Source organism: Loxodonta africana, chromosome 2 (genome assembly GCF_030014295.1).
Source record: "Loxodonta africana isolate mLoxAfr1 chromosome 2, mLoxAfr1.hap2, whole genome shotgun sequence".
Classification (NCBI taxonomy): domain Eukaryota; kingdom Metazoa; phylum Chordata; class Mammalia; order Proboscidea; family Elephantidae; genus Loxodonta; species Loxodonta africana.
In genome coordinates, this window is record NC_087343.1 from 69,764,506 (window position 1) to 69,782,174 (window position 17,669).

Sequence of the window (17,669 nt, forward strand, 5' to 3'; positions counted from 1 at the left end):
CTCAATGGATATGCTCTTAGGTGATAAACTACCCAGAGAGAAGCATATGAAAGATTAACAAGTTTCTCACTATTTTCAGCAGCATAGCTCCGTTGTGGTATTTCTGTATGTGGAAGAGAGTACCTTAGTGATATCAAAGTACTAGTATTCTAAATCTGAGCCTGCATTCAACCAAGTAAACCACAATGGCCTTTGTTCATTATTATTTGGATTACCTGTGCTTATAAAAGTGGCATTTATAAATATAATTAGTTTTACAAACTTAAAATACATTTTGTCAAAATCTAAGAATTTTCAACCTAAAATTTATTTAAAGAGTGATCATTTAACCCTGAATTTTAAAAAACCTGACGTTACCATTTTTTTTCCTCTTAAGTCATTTTCTGAAGCAGATTTAAAGTGATTTTCATATTCTTTCCTTTCTGTTTTCCACAGATGAACATGATCTCAAGTTGTTAGTACCATTTTTGGTAAAGAGGAAAATGTGTACCGAGAATAATAACTTGCATGCCAGCCATAGTGAAACTCTGATTCAATACACAACAGTGATTTCATCACCAAGATTAGGGGATAAAACAGAAATGTGTATAACTCAGCCACAAAAAGTTCAGTCATACTACCTCCAGCCATGATCTCATTAGGTCTCATAATGTAAGAGGGATGGAGGCCTTCAAATTAAACACAGGTGCCCAGAGTCACGGTGGTGATTCAGGAGGTGTTGCTGTTCTTTGCTGCCTGGGGTCAGAGCCACCTCTGCCTTTGTCCTCTCTTTTATTGACAACCATGTCTCCTCAGAAGCAGCCTACATGTATCACTGTAACCTTCAACTTGGAATGTATAAAAGTATTAAGCACCTCCCAATTTCCCTTTTGACTCTAACTCTGATTTCAGGCTTTACATTCAGTCCCTCTTGCATCTTTCTTTATTGCTCACCAAATCATCCCTTCCCAAGTCTCTCTAAAACATTGAATCACACCCTAGTTATTTAAATAGTTTTGCAATTTTACCATTGCATCTACTTGTCTCAGTCTTTCCTCTCTCCTGTCTAGTTTAAGACATACTGTTTCCTTCATCTTCATTCTCCTCGTATTTGACACTCTGATGGCATTCTCTGTGTTTCCCTGTCCTTTTTTCCTCCTCTAGATTTTGTGGGAAAAATATGAACAGAGAAATTCTCTCAGGGCTATCAATTGCTGAATCGTTATAGCCTGAACAGTCCCTGGGCTGTATCTTTTTGAGTTCTTTCCAACACCCAGTGATCAAATTGTCTTCATCCTCACAAGTGCCTTCACATTCATTAGACACTAACAATGAGTGGGATTCATGTTTAAGTGTCTGAAATAGGAGTAGTTTGCCGCAGCATGTGTAATCTGATCTACAATCTCTGTAGATTAATAGGACACATGATAATATTATTTGAGAGACAGAACAAGAGAGACACCATAAAAAAATTATGCTCCAGCCTTGGTTAACCAGAATATTTTTGGAGAAAAAATTCCTCCAAAAACCGGAATTTAATTTTTGCTTTTTAATTTAAAGGAAAATGGCAAATATAGGGAAACAGACTGATAGTAGATATTTGGTATAAAAAAGAGGGAAGGGGAGGGAGGAGAGAAAGAGAGATCTCCTGGCCTTTGTCCAAGAGTCAAAAATATAACCATCAACTTTTTTTTAAACAATATAGCAAAATAAAAAGATAATCTGCAGAATTTGACATTAATATCTTTAATCAAAGAGAGATTCAATTATATAAACTTGTCTACGTACTAAGATAGGAAAGTTTTAAAATACTTTTTAGGAAGATTTTTAAAACAAAAAGTTGGTTAAAAAAAGAGAAATTTTGCTCATTCCTCAGCTAATTGGAAAGTGAAACTAATATTAAGCAGAACCCCCTATGCCCTAAATGTTCCACAGTTGAGATTTTTCTAAAAATTTTTTTTTAATCAATGTAATAAACATCTCTGGAATTGTGGCAATTGAGAATGTGTCAATGAAGCAAGCAAAATTAGAAGTGTTAAAATGCCATCAGCCATTTGATTTGTAACTTACGAAGTTAGTAATGTCTGGTATAATGGGAAAAACATCACCGGAGATTAGCATACCCTCATCCGGAAAATGATGGGAGTTGGCCTAGATGATTTCTGTGATTTTTCCCAGGTCTTAAATTTTTTAGTTTTATAGACAGACTGATGAATCTTTTTCTAAACTTAAAATAATGGATTATAGTTGTGCATGGGTGAGGTGTAATGACTTAACATAATTGTTAAACATCATCCATAACTATATCCATAACAGATACCATTAAATAAAACCTACCTCCTGGGTAAAAATTAATCTCTCCCCATTCTGAGCTTCCTTTATCACTTTTGCTTATAACTCTTTTAACTTTTTTATTATAACTTATAAATACTTATCATATTTTGCCTTGTACTGTAATTATTTGGGAAACCCTGGTGGCGTAGTGGTTAAGAGCTACAGCTGCTAACCAAAAGGTCGGCAGTTCGAATCCACCAGGTGCTCCTTGGAAACCATATGGGTCAGTTCTACTCTGTCCTCTAGGATGGCTATGAGTTGGAATCGACTCAATGGCAATAGGTTTTGGGTTTTATAGTTGTTTCTATATATTTGGCCAATTACACTGTCATTAGGAAAAGGAACCATTTCCTCCAAAGTACAGTGCCTTCCGTGTTGCAGTTAATTATTATTATTATTTTTTAAAATTCTTGATCACAGCATTATCACAATCTATAGTAGTCTTTATTGTTTTCATCTTTCTGATTTTAACAAATTTAAAAACCACAGTATCACACAGGAATAATATTTAGTATCCAAGGATTCTGCACATGAGGTCATATTTAAAAATAGTCTTGCTATTAAAAGACAGCATGGTAAAAACTGAACTCTTGGCCTTTGTTTTTGGATTCTGACTTAGCATTATTTCCTGTTCTTGTGGTGGGGCACTAACTTCCTATCAGTCATGTCCTTTAATATCAACTCCTTCCTTTGTTTTTTTCCAATTATTCATGCTTATGTCAAGAACCCAACCATTTTCACTCAACGCCTCCGGAACACATGCTTTATTCCTGACCCTAGTCACCTTACCACCTTGATTGCTATGCTGTTTCTCATACAAGAGTTGCTGCTATGAGTTTACTAATTTTTCCCAGCAAAACCTTCTCTGACTTCTCAAAGACTTCCACATAAACACTATTATTATATTTTTTTAATGCCTCTTTTGTCTATTCTTCCGGTCCCGTGTCATTTTCTTTGACTAAAAGACATTTAAAATATTTCAAATTAGAAAAGGTACTTTCTGATTAAAAAAATTCCACTTAGGATTTTAAATTAATGTTTTGAGAAAACAATATTTGAAAATAAACATAGATTCCTTCCTCAAATCAGACAAATACGTTTCAGATTAAAATTTACATTAAAAAAATAAAACTTTGAAAGTATAATCTTAGAGTGGCCAAGGCTTTTCTAAGCATTATACTAATGAAAGAAATAAAAGTTTGATAGTTTTCCTGTATAAAAACTTAAAAATTTATGAGTAGAAATAGATTAAAACATCATAAATAACATGAAAGATATATGACAAACCAGGAAGAAAATATTTGCAACACAAGTAAAAGAGTTAATATTCTTAATACACAAAAAGTTCGTACAAATCAATAGCAAAATGATATATACTTTAATAGAAATTAGCCCATGGTTTTGAGCATCAATTTGTCTTACATAGTTTTTCAGTTTTACTTGAGATAAATTTATAAAAATAATTTGGAGAAAGGAGGAAAATGAAAAAATTAAATGCATAAGCTTGTCTTTGTAAGACATACTGTAGGTCACATTTCTATACTTTCACATGTCTGGATTTTTTTTTTTTTTTTAATTTTTATCATGCTTTAAGTGAAAGTTTACAAATCAAGTTAGTCTCTCACACAAAAACTTGTGTACACCTTGCTAAACCCAGAAACACCCACATACTACCAATTGCTCTCCCCCTAATGAGACAGCCCGCTCCCTCCCTCTCCTCTCTCTTTTCATGTCCGTTTCACCACCTTCTAAACCCCTCTACCCTCTCATCTCCCTTCCAGGCAGGAGATGCCAACATAGTCTCAAGTGTCCACCTGATCCAAGAAGCTCACTCCTCACCAGCATCCCTCTCCAACCCATTGTCCAGTCCAATCCCTGTCTGAAGAGTTGGCTTTGGGAATGGTTCCTGTCCTGGGCCAACAGAAGGTCTGGGGGCTATGACCACCGGGGTGCTTCTAGTCTCAGTCAGACCATTAAGTCTGGTCTTTTTATGAGAATTTGGGGTCTGCATCCCACTGCTCTCCTACTCCCTCAGGGGTTCTCTGTTGTGTTCCCTGTCAGGGCAGTCATCGGTTGTGGCCGGGCACCATCTAGATCTTCTGGTCTCACCATGTCTGGATTTTAAAGAATCAGTTATAGTATGGTCACATTTAGAAAAGAACCAATATAAAATTATAAAAGATTTATAATGAAAAATTATTTTCTATCACTCTAGATTTCCGGATGCTTCTTATTTGATAGCCACTACCATAAACCTTTTCAAGAGACTCGTAGTGAACATCTTTCTTTAAGATTCCAATGTTGAGGCAGACACTGTCTTTATATAATCAAATTTCATGAGGCATTATTGTTTTTGAAAAATATTAAGAAATGTACCGTGCTTGACTAATATTAGGGACCTCGATTCTTTATCCATTGCAATTCCTAGGTTTCTGTGATTTTACTGTGGTCATTTTTAGGAAAGGGATTATTTCATTTTATTATAAAGTATATATTATTATACAAGCACACACACATACATTTGTTACTTTTTTTCTTATAAATTTCATGTTGGAATAATTAGCTAGCGGGAGGTATTATACCGATTAACCTGATCTCTCATATAAGAATAAAATCTCATTCACCCATGTTCTGTCTTGCAGTTAATTGTCAGTCAGGCAAAATTCCTGCAAAGATCAGTTTCACAATCAACTCAGCATCCTTGTCTTTTTTCACTTAATCACTGCCTCCTGCACAATTAAGAAATCTTTCTGTTTAGATTATGAAGTGTGGCTCACTGAAACCAGGTCTCATTTTAAAGTCATCATTAAGAAGAATGGGCTCTCTCCTTGGGCCTCCCTTTACAGTGAGCTGATAATTGCTACATAAACAGGCAGGGAAAGACTGAAGGGCACCTCCAACCCTGTGCCTGACACTCAAAAGATGGGGTGCCTTACAATGACAGGACTTAAAACTGGGTCAGCAAACTGAACCACTGACATTCCAGTGCAGGGTATTTCTAAACCACTGTAGAAGTCTTTAGAACTTTAGGATAAATGCTGTATCTGGAAAAGATAGGACTACACGCCAGTCTACTGCATTTTACAGAATCTAAGATACCATTATATTACGTACCACTGAGAGAGAAAAAAATCAGTGCCAACGGTTATGTAAGACACCATCAATTAGGTGAATCCCAATTTCAGAGGTGTTAAATATAAAAAAGATGTATGTTTTAGAAAATGAAATACAATCACTTTCAGAACTGTATCAGGACCAACCTCACTGAAGTTCCTGCTTTAAAAGTGTTAATAACTGTAACCTACATATAAATAGCAATCTTTGCTCAATGAAAGGGATATTAAATGTCTGCACACTTTGAACCCTAATGTAAAGTATGGACTTTAGTCAATAATAATGCATCAATATTGGTTTATCAATTGTAACAAGTGTATTACAGGTATGCAAGATGTTAGGAGAAATAATGTGGTTGTGGGTGGGGATATGTGAACTCTCTCTACTCTCTGTACAACTGATCTGTAACCATTAAACTGCTCTAAAAAATAAAGTCTATTAAAAACAAACAAGTGAGTGAGGTATCATAGAAAAATTTCCACGCTTTTTGATATTTTCTGTTTTGCTCAGCCTATTTTACTTATATATGAATATGTTTCCAAGTATGACTATCTAATGTTTTTTCCTTTGTACTTGAAGTAAAATCTCACTTTTTTCTCTTACTTACTCAGGTGGGCAGGGCTCAGTGTTACAGGCTCTTTGATTTTCAGGTGGCTTACTGTCAGGGTCACAGTAATTGTTCTGGACAATGGAGTTGTCATCCAACCTTTTACAGACCACCTCCTGTCTTTGGGCACCTTGAGAAAAGGAGGACATCATTAGTTGAAGAGTAGTTTACCTTTCAATAAGTTAGGTGTGCACAGCTTTCCTCTGTGGGGAATCATCCTCACTGGACTGCTGCAGTCTTATCTGTTCCAGAAACACTTGACTGCTTCTCTAAAAAGGAGAGAAGTCCTGGTCATTATACTGTAACTTTAGACAAAATTATTGGTCTCATATTTAGAAACATAACTGTTTTGAAGTCCATAAAAGACACTATTGGTAGTTTTAAACCATTAACATTCCCATTTGTATATTCTTCTTCTTGTTTTCCTTAAAAAAGAAATCAACTTCAATATCCCGAAATATCATTAGATAAAATGCACAAATATATGGTTCAATGTAAAACAATGTTTATATTTATTTAAAAAATAAAACAATAGGGACAAATTTACTTTTTGATACTTTGTAGGACAAACCCCATCAATTTAATCTTTGTTAAGACCATATGATATCTATACATTTTATTTTATTCTTTCATTTATAACATTTATTTTTCTAAAAGCCCACAAAGTCTAGAGATTAAACATTGCTCTGGGCCTCTTTTGAATTGTAACCCATTAGTCTGTTTGCTCTAACAGAGTTGGCCCTCTGTTGGTTACACCGTTGTCAAAGAGACACATATATATTCCATTGAATATTAACTTACACGATACTTATCTCATTCTTGAAAATTGGTCTATGTTACCTGTTTACCACAGCTAAAAATATTCTCGTAAAATTTGTAAAATTCTAAGCAGATGTTTATTATTTACTGGCAAAGATATCCACCACAACTTGCTCACGTTTTCACAAAATACAAAGACACACACAAACACACACTCTTATTTAAAAACATCCCTGGTGAATAGACTTTATGCAGACTTATTTTCTCTTTAGTATCAAGGAATCAGAAGAGAAAAAGATAGGTATATCAAGATATCGAAGAGAAATAGGCCAATCTACAAGAAAATGCTAAATGTTTCAGGTCATGTAGAGGTAGCAGGTTACTCCTGGAGTTGGAAATAAAAGCACAAGCTAAGCTATCCATGCCACTTACCCACCCCACCCCCAATATTACCCGGAAAAGTTGTAAAAGCAGCATTAGCTGTATCCAGGAAACCACAGCTTCACACCTAGCCCCACACTATTCTTCAGTTGTTTTTAAGTAATAGTCCCCTAAAGAAAAGAGGTTTATCCCAAATGAGGGAAATCAATGTGAAACAGGATCATTCAGTGAAGGAAACCTAAAGAGCTAGGCACCGAATGTTTTCCCCAAAGTCCCTTAAGAGTCATGGAACTTCTGTAGGTCAGAGTGCCTCAGTTATCATGTTATGCATACCTTCAGTTAAGCCCCTTGAAGTTAAAGAACTGACAGGGAAAACACTATGTCCACCATGCTCAGGAGATCGAAGCCCTGCAGTTCCATGATAGTAGTGAGAAGTTGAAGAAGGTATATTTTATTGTTTGCAATGACCCAAGGTTCTTACTGGTCACCTTCAATGATAACAAAAGTTTTTAGGTTTTCCTAAACATAAAAAAAATATATATATAGGTGTCTAAAACATAGCCAAACCACTTACAAGCATAATGTCTTAGTGTATGTATTACACATCAAACAGGCCAAACATTTCAGTTCATGTGACAACAGCTTGGAATTTTTTAACTATTAAACTTTAGATTTTTGAGGGAAGAATGATTCACATCAGGCATAGCTGTGATCCATTCACAGATGTTCCACAATATTCATCAGATATCTCCCCATTGTGTCATTCCAGTGGGCAGATAACTAAGTTCATGTGGTCCACCTAGACAGATATCTCAACCATTAGTCATAAGTTTTAACTACCAGCTGCCACAGTGGCTCAGAACATTCACCCCACTGTGGTTCAAATATTTTGGTTCTATCAGAGAGAGCAGGAGATTGTTTTTACAGCTCAGCATGTTCTTGTTTATAAGTATATATTTTTTTAAGTCACTCAAATATGATTATACTTGCAGGAAGAAGGCTGGCATTCAATATAGCATCTTGGTTGTTTTTCAGAAAAGGATAAACATTTTCAGCCTACAAAATGGAATGGTGTTGCTTGGTATCAATGGCAGAAACATTAATTCTGTTTAATATAAAAACTAATTCAGGTTAAGATAAAAATCCTACCTCCTTTAATTAACCCAAGAAATGTTGTTTAGCTATAATTACATTCATTTTGAAAAGTAGCCTTTAATGTAAAAGGAGAGCCTCTCCAATTTGAACCACAGATACTAGTTATTAGAAATGAGAATTATATTTCATTTTAAGATAAATTCTAACCATATATGTATCTTGAAAAAAAAATTTGTGACATAGCATTTATTGTTACAAATTTAGAAAATACATACAACTGCAAAGAGTAAAGTAAAAATTAGCCATAACCCCATTTTTGTCCTCAATCTTTATTTTTAGGGCTATTTTGCTATTTGCTGGGTTGTTTAATTAGTTTAAAAATGATATACATATACAAACTAAAACTGGCAGCTAAATGTAGCTGGCAGGTCATTCATTCATTCATTCACTCATTCATTCAACAGAGAATAGTTACTAAATACAAGGCACTGTGCTTCTCATGAGATACAGGCTAAATGTTCAGAACTATAAATTGACTTAATTTTGGTCATGACATCTAGGCTTCTTAAAAACTAGGAATTGAGGGTAATTTTGGGTTTATTTCAGCTTCATAATTTCAGAATGTTGTTTTTTATGGAACAAAAATTAAAGTGCTTGAAGAGACAGCTGAAATTACTCTATATCTTATGAAGATGCATTTTTCCTTGCATTCATCTTTTATTAATTTTCTTCTAAAATGTTATATTAGACAGCGTGGTATTTCACACTCAAGAACTGACTTTACCAATAATCCACTCCAAATCTTCCTACAATCCTGTACTATCTTCCTCCAACAGCAAACAAATCTCCTTCCAACCACCACCACCCCAACTTTGCAGGTTTATAGATATTTATTTTCTTTTTAAGTCAGTGGCAATAGGATAACTCTAAACCAACTCACCTAACTAGATGGATGTTTAAACACATACTTTTAGATTAAGTAAAATTCAGCTTTTAGCTTTAGAAAGGAGCAAATACAGACCAACTGGAAATAATCTAAACTAAGTCAACAAGAGAAATGATTGAGTTTAGAATCTTTTTATATGATCAAGCCTCTTGTACATAGCTTCTTTAAAAGTAATCTGTAAAACATTGCTAAGAAGTTGATTTAAACCTTGTTGGGAATAATTACATCCAGTTACACAAAGCCACATGCTTTCAAATCTGAAGCTTTATGGCTTGTAACCCAAAATAAAAAAATGTTCACATGAGCAGTCACTGTACACCTAATGTTGTTGTTAGGCACCGTCGAATCAAATTCGACTAATAGCCATGCCATATAACAGAGTGGAACTGACCCATAGGGTTTTCTAGGCTGTAATCTTTATGGGAGCTGATCACCAGTCTTTCTCCTGTGGGGCTGCTGGGTGGGTTTAAACCACCAACTTTTCAGTTAGCAGCCAGCACTTAACAGTTAGTACTTAACTGTTGCACCACCAAGGCTCATTATATCCCTAACAGAAAACAAAATTCTAGTGGTTACTATATCTCCTGGAGATGTGCATATGCAGATGTTCTGCAGAATTTAATTGGCCAAATTTAGAATTGCACTAATTATATTTTATTCTTAATTACCTAGTTACTGGCATGCAAATTCTATAAGTTTTTGTTGTTGTTGTTGTTGTTAAGCAATCCCTCTACCATACTTAAAAAAAATGATGGTTCTTATAAAACTTAAATACCCAAACCCACGGCCATCGAGTCGAATTCAGACTCACAGTGACCCTATAGACAGAGCAGAGCTGCTCTATGGGGTTTCCAAAGCTGTAAGCTTTACAGAAACTGACTGCCACATCTTCTTCCCACAGAGCAGCTGGTGGGTTCGAACTATGTACTTTTTGGTTAGCAGTGGAGTGCTTAACCACTGCATCACCAGGCTCCTTAAACCTAAGGGGTTTAAGCTTAATGGCATTGGTACACAAATGGCATTATACTACATGTTTATGTTAAACTTTCTAAAATGGGTATATCCTGTTTAGAGTTTTTAAAATAGATTGTCTTCCGATTCTTTGATATCAAAGAATGAAACATGGAAACGTAATCCTTACTTTTTAGTCTATAAATTTGTAGGATCTTATGCCGAATTTTTGCCAATAGATAAAAGTTAAAGATGATGCATTTGCTGACCAAAAGTCCCCTTGTAAAGAGGGAGGAAAGAGTATTCAACTGGAATCACTGTTCTACTGTAGTTACACATCAAGAAATGGCTTTCGGTGACATTTCAAAAAAGTCATATACCACAGAAAAATGATCAAGACCCCACCCCCAAGTAAGTCCTGGGTAGAATCCTTCATCTGCTGTGACTACTACTGAAGAACCTCTCTAGGGTATAGTGATTGTTCAAGTAAGGAACCTATGGCCTTTTGCTAGCAGCGATAGTCCCAGGCCTAATACTGAGTGAAGATGTCTGAGACCTTATCTCTTCTTCATTTCTTGTCTTATTTTCAGTTCCTCCTCTATTTCCCTTACAAACTGCACAGTGTTCTCATGTGGTCCTATCTCTGTCTTCTTTCAGAGAATTAAATAACCTTTTTGGCAATATATTGCTTCCTTCAATGAAGTTCACCATTTTAAAAGGACAGTAGACAAAGGGCACTCTTTTTTTTTTTTTTTTTTTAATACTTTACTTGAAGGATTACAGAACAAACTAACTTCTCATTAAAAAGTTAATGCACACCCCACTTTGAAATGTGGCGTCTGGGGTCTTAAATGCTAACAAGCGGCCATCTAAGATGCATCAATTGGTCTCAACCCACCTGGAGCAAAGGAGAATGAAGAACACCAAGGTCACACGACAACTAAGAGCCCAAGAGACAGAAAGGGCCACATGAACTAGAGACCTACATTATCCTGAGACCAGAAGAACTAGTTGGTGCTCGGCCACAATCGATGACTGCCCTGACAGGGAGCACAATAGAGAACCCCTGAGGGAGCAGGAGATCAGTGGGATGCAGACCCCAAATTCTCATAAAAAGACCATACTTAATGGTCTGACTGTGACTAGAGGAATTCCGGCGGTCATGGTCCCCAAACCTTCTGTTGGCACAGGACAGGAACCATTCCCGAAGACAACTCATCAGACATGAAAGGGACTGGACAGTGGGTAGGAGAGAGATGCTGAAGAAGAGTGAGCTAATTATATCAGGTGGACACTTGAGACTGTGTTGGCATCTCCTGTCTGGAGGGGGGATTGGAGGATAGAGAGAGTTGAAAGCTGGCAAAATTGTCACGAAAGGAGAGACTGGAAGGGCTGACTCATTAGGGGGAGAGCAAGTGGGAGTAAGGAGTAAGATGTATATAAACTTCTATGTGACAGACTGACTTGATTTGTAAACGTTCACTTGAAGCTCAATAAAAGTTAATAAAAAAAAAAAAGTTAATGCACATACTGTTTTGTGACATTGGTTACCAACCCCACAACATGTCAACACTCTCCCTTCTCAGAGTTGGGTTCCTGTCCCCTCCCTGCCCCTGAGCTGGTGTGCTCCTTTAGTTTTGTTTTATGGGCCTCTCCAATTTTTGGCTGAAGGGTGAACCTCAGGAGTGACTTCATTACTGAGCTAAAAGGGTGTCCATGGGTCATACTTTCGGGGTTTCTCCAGTGTCTGTCAGGTCAGTAAGTCTGGTCTTTTTTTGTGAGCTGGAATTTTGTTCTACATTTTTCTCCAGCTCTGTCCGGGACCCTCTGCCATGATCTCTGTCAGAGCAGTCATTGGTGGCAGCTGGGCACCATTCGGTTGCACTGAGCTCAGTCTGGTGGAGACTGTGGTAGTTGTGGTCCACTAGTCCCTTGCATTAATCTTTCCCCTGTATCTTTAGTTTTCTTCATTCTCCCTTTCTTCCAATGGGATGAGACCAGTGGAGTATTTTAGGAGAATGGGCACTCTTAACGAACAGAAATTACCACACGAATTTCACTTGCAAGAGTGATATGCATTAAAAGAAGGATATGGGGGGGGTGTGGCTAAAGGGTAGGAGATAGACTATCAAGGTCTACTCAAATCTGCTCATAAGACTCAGCATTTCAATCCTAGACCATTTGATCAGTAAACGGGCAGTCTTTTACTGCATGTGACTGAGTCAAAAGCAAAAGAGAGATATAAACATATCTTTTGGATTGATGGATTTAAGCAACACCTAGATCTTTTAACCCAGAGATACAGCACATCATATGTCCTCAGGAAACAGTTTCCTGAGGAGTAAGAGGGAAGGAAAAAAATAAATAAATAAAAAAGTCAGAGCTTGTACTAAAAATGAAGCTGGTGGCTAAGGCAACGATTTGCTTAACCACAGCATCTAAAGTAGCTAGCAACCAAGACAACACTATATAACCACAGTATACAGAGCATATGGCCAGCAATATTAATTTAATCTAAATCTTCAGCGTAGATAGCATCCAAAAAGCAACAAGTGCCAGGAAAAAAAAAAAAATGTCTCTTTGCTCTGCCTTTCACTGCTGGAATCTGGCTGTTGTGCCGTGTGATTGTTGGCCAGACACAAGCTTTGCAGGGCAGAGCAAAACCCATCTGCCCTGGATCTAACAGCTGGCACCCGGTGTACCAATCAGTCTCACCCATATGCTTCATTCTTCTGAAGAGCCTTTTGCTAGTTTTTATCTTTCAAAGGCTTCCCTTCTCTGACTTCCCAGTGTCTTCCCTTCTGTCCTAAGTAAAACTAGATGATTTAAGGAAACATAAGGATTTTCAAAGAGAAAATGTGGCTCTAAAAATACCATATTTTTCTAGAACTGTGTCTAGCAATGGTAAGGTGGAGTGAAGTATACATGTACTACTGCGTTTCTTTGAAATCACACTACCCTGGAGAAAATTCCTACTACTCATCAGATACTAACAATAATTTCCTCTGTGGACAGTGTATAATTTCATTTAACTCACTGTGCTCTGACTATCTCTAAGGCATGGTTTTTCATTATCATAAGGGAAAAATGAGTGAGACAGTCCTGACCTCAATGATATTACATTAAAATGGGGCAGAACGAGGGATAAGGCAAGTACCATTATAACTATATTACATGATGATGATATCGAATAAAATAATCATTTTTGGCTCTCATAGTTTTAGTTTCACAGTTTCCCTATTTTGTTACTTTGCAGTCTGATTTTTCTTCCCATGATCTTTAATGATCTTAAGCTCTTTTATAACCAAGTATCTATGCTGCTCTTCTTTTTCATTTTATCTTGTTTCTATGTTTTTCCTCACCCCAACTTCTGTCATTAGTTACCTTCTTTTGAGTCCTGAGCAGTTTAGGTAATTGACCCAAGGCAAGTTTTCATTCTCCTTTGTAAAATGACACAATCATATTAGGTGATTTTTATGCAATAGCAAGTTGTCTCTTTTGTTTCTCCTCATTTAAATTGTTCAGCTTTTAAAAATCACTTCTCTCTCCCTTCTGTGTCTGCTTTCCCCCTTTACTCTACAGAATAATAAGTCTAGAAAACAGACATCTGTTAGGTCTCATTTGGTTTTGTAGCCTTGTTTTAGTATCTGAGTCCTTACCACTGTGAGGTACATGTCAAAGGGACTGCATGTTAAGAGGAAGAACACTAACTAGAAATAAGAGTCTGTGAAAGGGAAGCTTTCTAAAATCAAAGAATCAACTCATATCACACTAAAAAGTAATTTCCATGATTTATAATATGAGCTTATTTGTTTTTGGTACTTTATTTAAAATTTTAGAGGAATAGTGTTGAAAGAACAAGAAAAGCAGGCCTTTAGCTTTTTCCGCATTGTATGACAGACTTATTACCAACAGAGAAGCTTTTCTTTTAACATATGTAAAAACTTTTTCTTAGAACAAAAGAGTAAATATTTCAGATTTGAATTGTAATAAGGACATAATCATAAACAAGCTCTATATCTTTTAAACTAGAATCTTCCTCTTCTCTCAGGAAAAAAAAGGGAGAATAGTATGTCTTAAAAAAAAAAAAACATACTTAAGGTCGTGTAAAGTCAGGATGATGGTGCTTACCATTATAGAAGGCTTTTAATTTTTTTCAAAGTATTTTCTGCACATTATCTTGTAAAGATGCATAAAGTGTTATGTTTGTTAGAATTTTTATTTTGGACAGGTTTTATGTGTGTGTGTGAAGTGAAACATGATCTGTGACACATAGATCATTCATTGAATCGTAGTGCATTTAAACTTTGGTTTCAGCTTTGCCCAAGTTTTTTAGTGAATGAATATGTCCAAGCCCTGCTCATGTTAGGGAAGGATATAATCTCCAAAGCAAAAGAAATGTGATGAAAGAGGGAGGAAAACAGCATTAAGGTTAGAGGGGACATGTTTTGGGGTTAATAGAGATTACTTGCCTTCAGCTATGAATCTTAACATCAGAGAAAATGCAAGCCACAAATGCAGGAGAAAAAAAAAAAAAAAAGGCAAGGTTATCAAGCTAACACCTCATGTGTAAGACTTTTTATCAAGAACCTAGAAAGCTTAAGTTATGTTGAAAATACACAGAAGAATTCAAAGAATTTTTTAAAAAATGGATTATAAGTAAGGCTATATGGTTAATGAAAAAGATAAGTGAAAATAATCATTATAAAAAAAAATAAGTGAACAAGCACACAAACTTCCAGAAGTGTGAACACAAAAATTATGTTGAAGACGATGAGTTTGCATACAGAAGTTACTCCTCTCTCAAGGGCCTGTTATATGAGAACCGAACCAAGTGCAGGTGATGGCTACAGGGCCTAGAGTGAAGGGAGCTGTGATGTTCACACGTGCTATGGTATGATGCCTGGTGCAATTAGTCCCATATATTGAAGGATACTCTTCCTTCTCAACATTGAAAATAACCAGAAAGAAGAAGATGGTGGGGAAGGGTAAACAGAGGAACGCAATGGTCAGTGTTGTGGTCAACCATTGCTGAGTTCTACAAATATTTTATTTTTCATAGACCAAAGAGAAAATTATGAAATAGTGAACAAAGCTGAATGCAAGTGATTATTCTTTCTAAACTCAAGTCACTTTTTACAGGGTGCGTTTATTATTAAAAACATCACAGTGATCTGTTTTATGTCTAAGTTTGGTATATGCAGGAATCCAATGTAAAAGGACCCTCATAATTTCAAACAATAGTACATTGTGCAACCTCACACAGAAAATCCCTTTTATAGGGAAATTTTCTTAAAAATAATAATCATATAATTATGTTTCTTCAAAAGCAAAATAAATGGCAATGAATATAGAGTTTTTCAACTTTTCAAACTGAATTTTCCATGTTATCTTTTACTTAACTCTGAAAATAACTTTTGGATGGTAACTCCTAAGTCAAAGATAAGCAAACTTAGTTGTAAGATTCGACCTTAATTGTCTTTCACATTTAATTTTAATCAAGTCTATTTTGAATCCAGAAAAAATGATTGGATTTTGTTTTCCTGTCTGCTCAGTTTTGGGGCTTCTCCTGCTTTCAATTTCTGTCAGAGTTACAGTGAATATGTACTTTATAAGCTACAAGTGTTAGTCATTATTGCTGTTATATCTATAAAAGTCAAATCTCAAAACTTTGGTTGAAGCAGATTCTATTAGTTCACTAATAAGGTGAATTGACATTTTAATTATGTTAAACATCTAGATAGACAACTTATAATTGGCAAAGAAATAAAAAGGACATCTGTGAAAATGTAGACCAGTTGCCTCTGCTTTATCTGTTATTTCGAGAGCTGTTCTGTTTCAGTCAGGTACTAGGGCCTAAAGATTGCATTATGTGATTTTTCTAACAATTACTTTTTGAAAACAATTTAAATTAGTTTTATTATAGAATGGGCTTACCAAAATTTTAAGTGTACATTATGCTTGTGTTGGATCATTCCTGACAATGGTAAAATATAACATGAACATATAATGTTTCCATAAAAACAAGGTAAATACCCAACTATTTTAAGAAGCCTTCCTTCCTTCCTTTCTTTTTTCTTACTTTACTCATTCACCCATCAAGTTTAAACTGAACTAACAGAGACAAAAGAAGGACATGGATTCAGGAGGACACTTCAGAGGGAATACTTAACACAGATATGAAAGAGAAGTTTATATATTATTCAAAACCTCTAAGTCCTTAACTGGTAATGTAGAAGAGTTTCTATTTTTAAACTCTGAACATAACCAGAACCCTGAATAATGAGTGTACATTCATTTTCCTTTCCTCTTAGGAAATGAAATTCAACATCTACTTAAAAAAAGGGAGATGATTAATTTTTATCCAACTTTAATGACACTCATTTTACCCCAAATCAGGTTTTCAAACTTTCTTGGTTTACAGCATCCTTAGTGTCTTAGTAATTTTTTCATGGCACTTCACAGGCCAAAAAAAATCTAAGACTTCCGTTTAATAAGTAGTTGGGTATAAACAGCTTAATAGTAGCAATTTGTGTTGTGTGTGACCAATGTCACTGTGTTTCCCTTGATAATTTAAAATACTCTGTAGTGCCCTTGCAAGTTTACTGTAGCACCTTGGGGCACCTCAGAACATAGTTTGAAAACCATAGCCCTAAATCATGAAAATACAAATTGGTAATTGCAAACCATGTAAAAGCACCTTAAAAATCTTAAAAGAGTAGAAACCAGCTCCAATGTGCATATGAATCTGGATAAGTCAGATAAAAATGCAAAAAGTAAAATATAAAGAATCTGTCCTAGCTAGAAAGAAGAAAAACATAGAATACCTTCTACATTTATATGCTCTTCCCTATTTTTTTTTTATTCATCCTTACAAATTAGGCTTAAAATCACATCCAGGGAAGAAAAAGAATAATAAATAAAATAACCTTGAAACCCACAAGAAGCGTAAAATAAGCTATGTAAATGTTAAAGAAAAAGCAATGATAACATTTTAAACAGTAAATGACAATCAATCAGAAATAGTCCAAAATAACCATATAGTATATATAAGAAAATCTGTGCTCTCTGATCTTCACACAAAATAAAAATTGCCTCTAAATATAAATCTATCTCCTTCCTGCTCCTCCTCAATCTAAGCATAGCTTTAGTTTATTCTTTTTCCCCTGACTTGCCAAGTAATGGTTAGCAGAGAGATGCCTTTGTTTGTCACAAAAACCTGACCAAATTCAGTTCTTTAGTACACAATTTTGTACTTCCACACAGAGAGGAAGAAAGAAAACTCTAGAAAAAATTTTTGGAGACAGTAACCAGGAGTGTCAGCAGAGTTTTGGCACAACAGAGACTATATATTCCTAGTATAAATTTAAACTGTAATTAGTGCAAAATATTTCTTTGCCCTGCAAGCAAAGCATTCTTGAAATGGAAAAATTTTAACTATTTTATATTTATATGACAGTTACAAGCAATTCAATAAAGATGACAATTTTATTATATTTTAAG

At 35.4% G+C, this 17,669-nt stretch overlaps 1 protein-coding gene across 1 annotated transcript in view; it reads right to left on the reverse strand.

The window, feature by feature from the left end:
- The window catches only part of ADAMTS6 (ADAM metallopeptidase with thrombospondin type 1 motif 6), a 285,964-nt gene that overhangs the window by 33,240 nt on the left and 235,055 nt on the right, over window positions 1–17,669 (reverse strand). Inside the window, exon 21 of the mRNA XM_003408062.4 lies at window positions 6,035–6,164. Within this exon, the coding sequence (XP_003408110.1) occupies window positions 6,035–6,164 (130 nt within the window). The remainder of the gene's footprint in view (window positions 1–6,034; window positions 6,165–17,669) is intronic.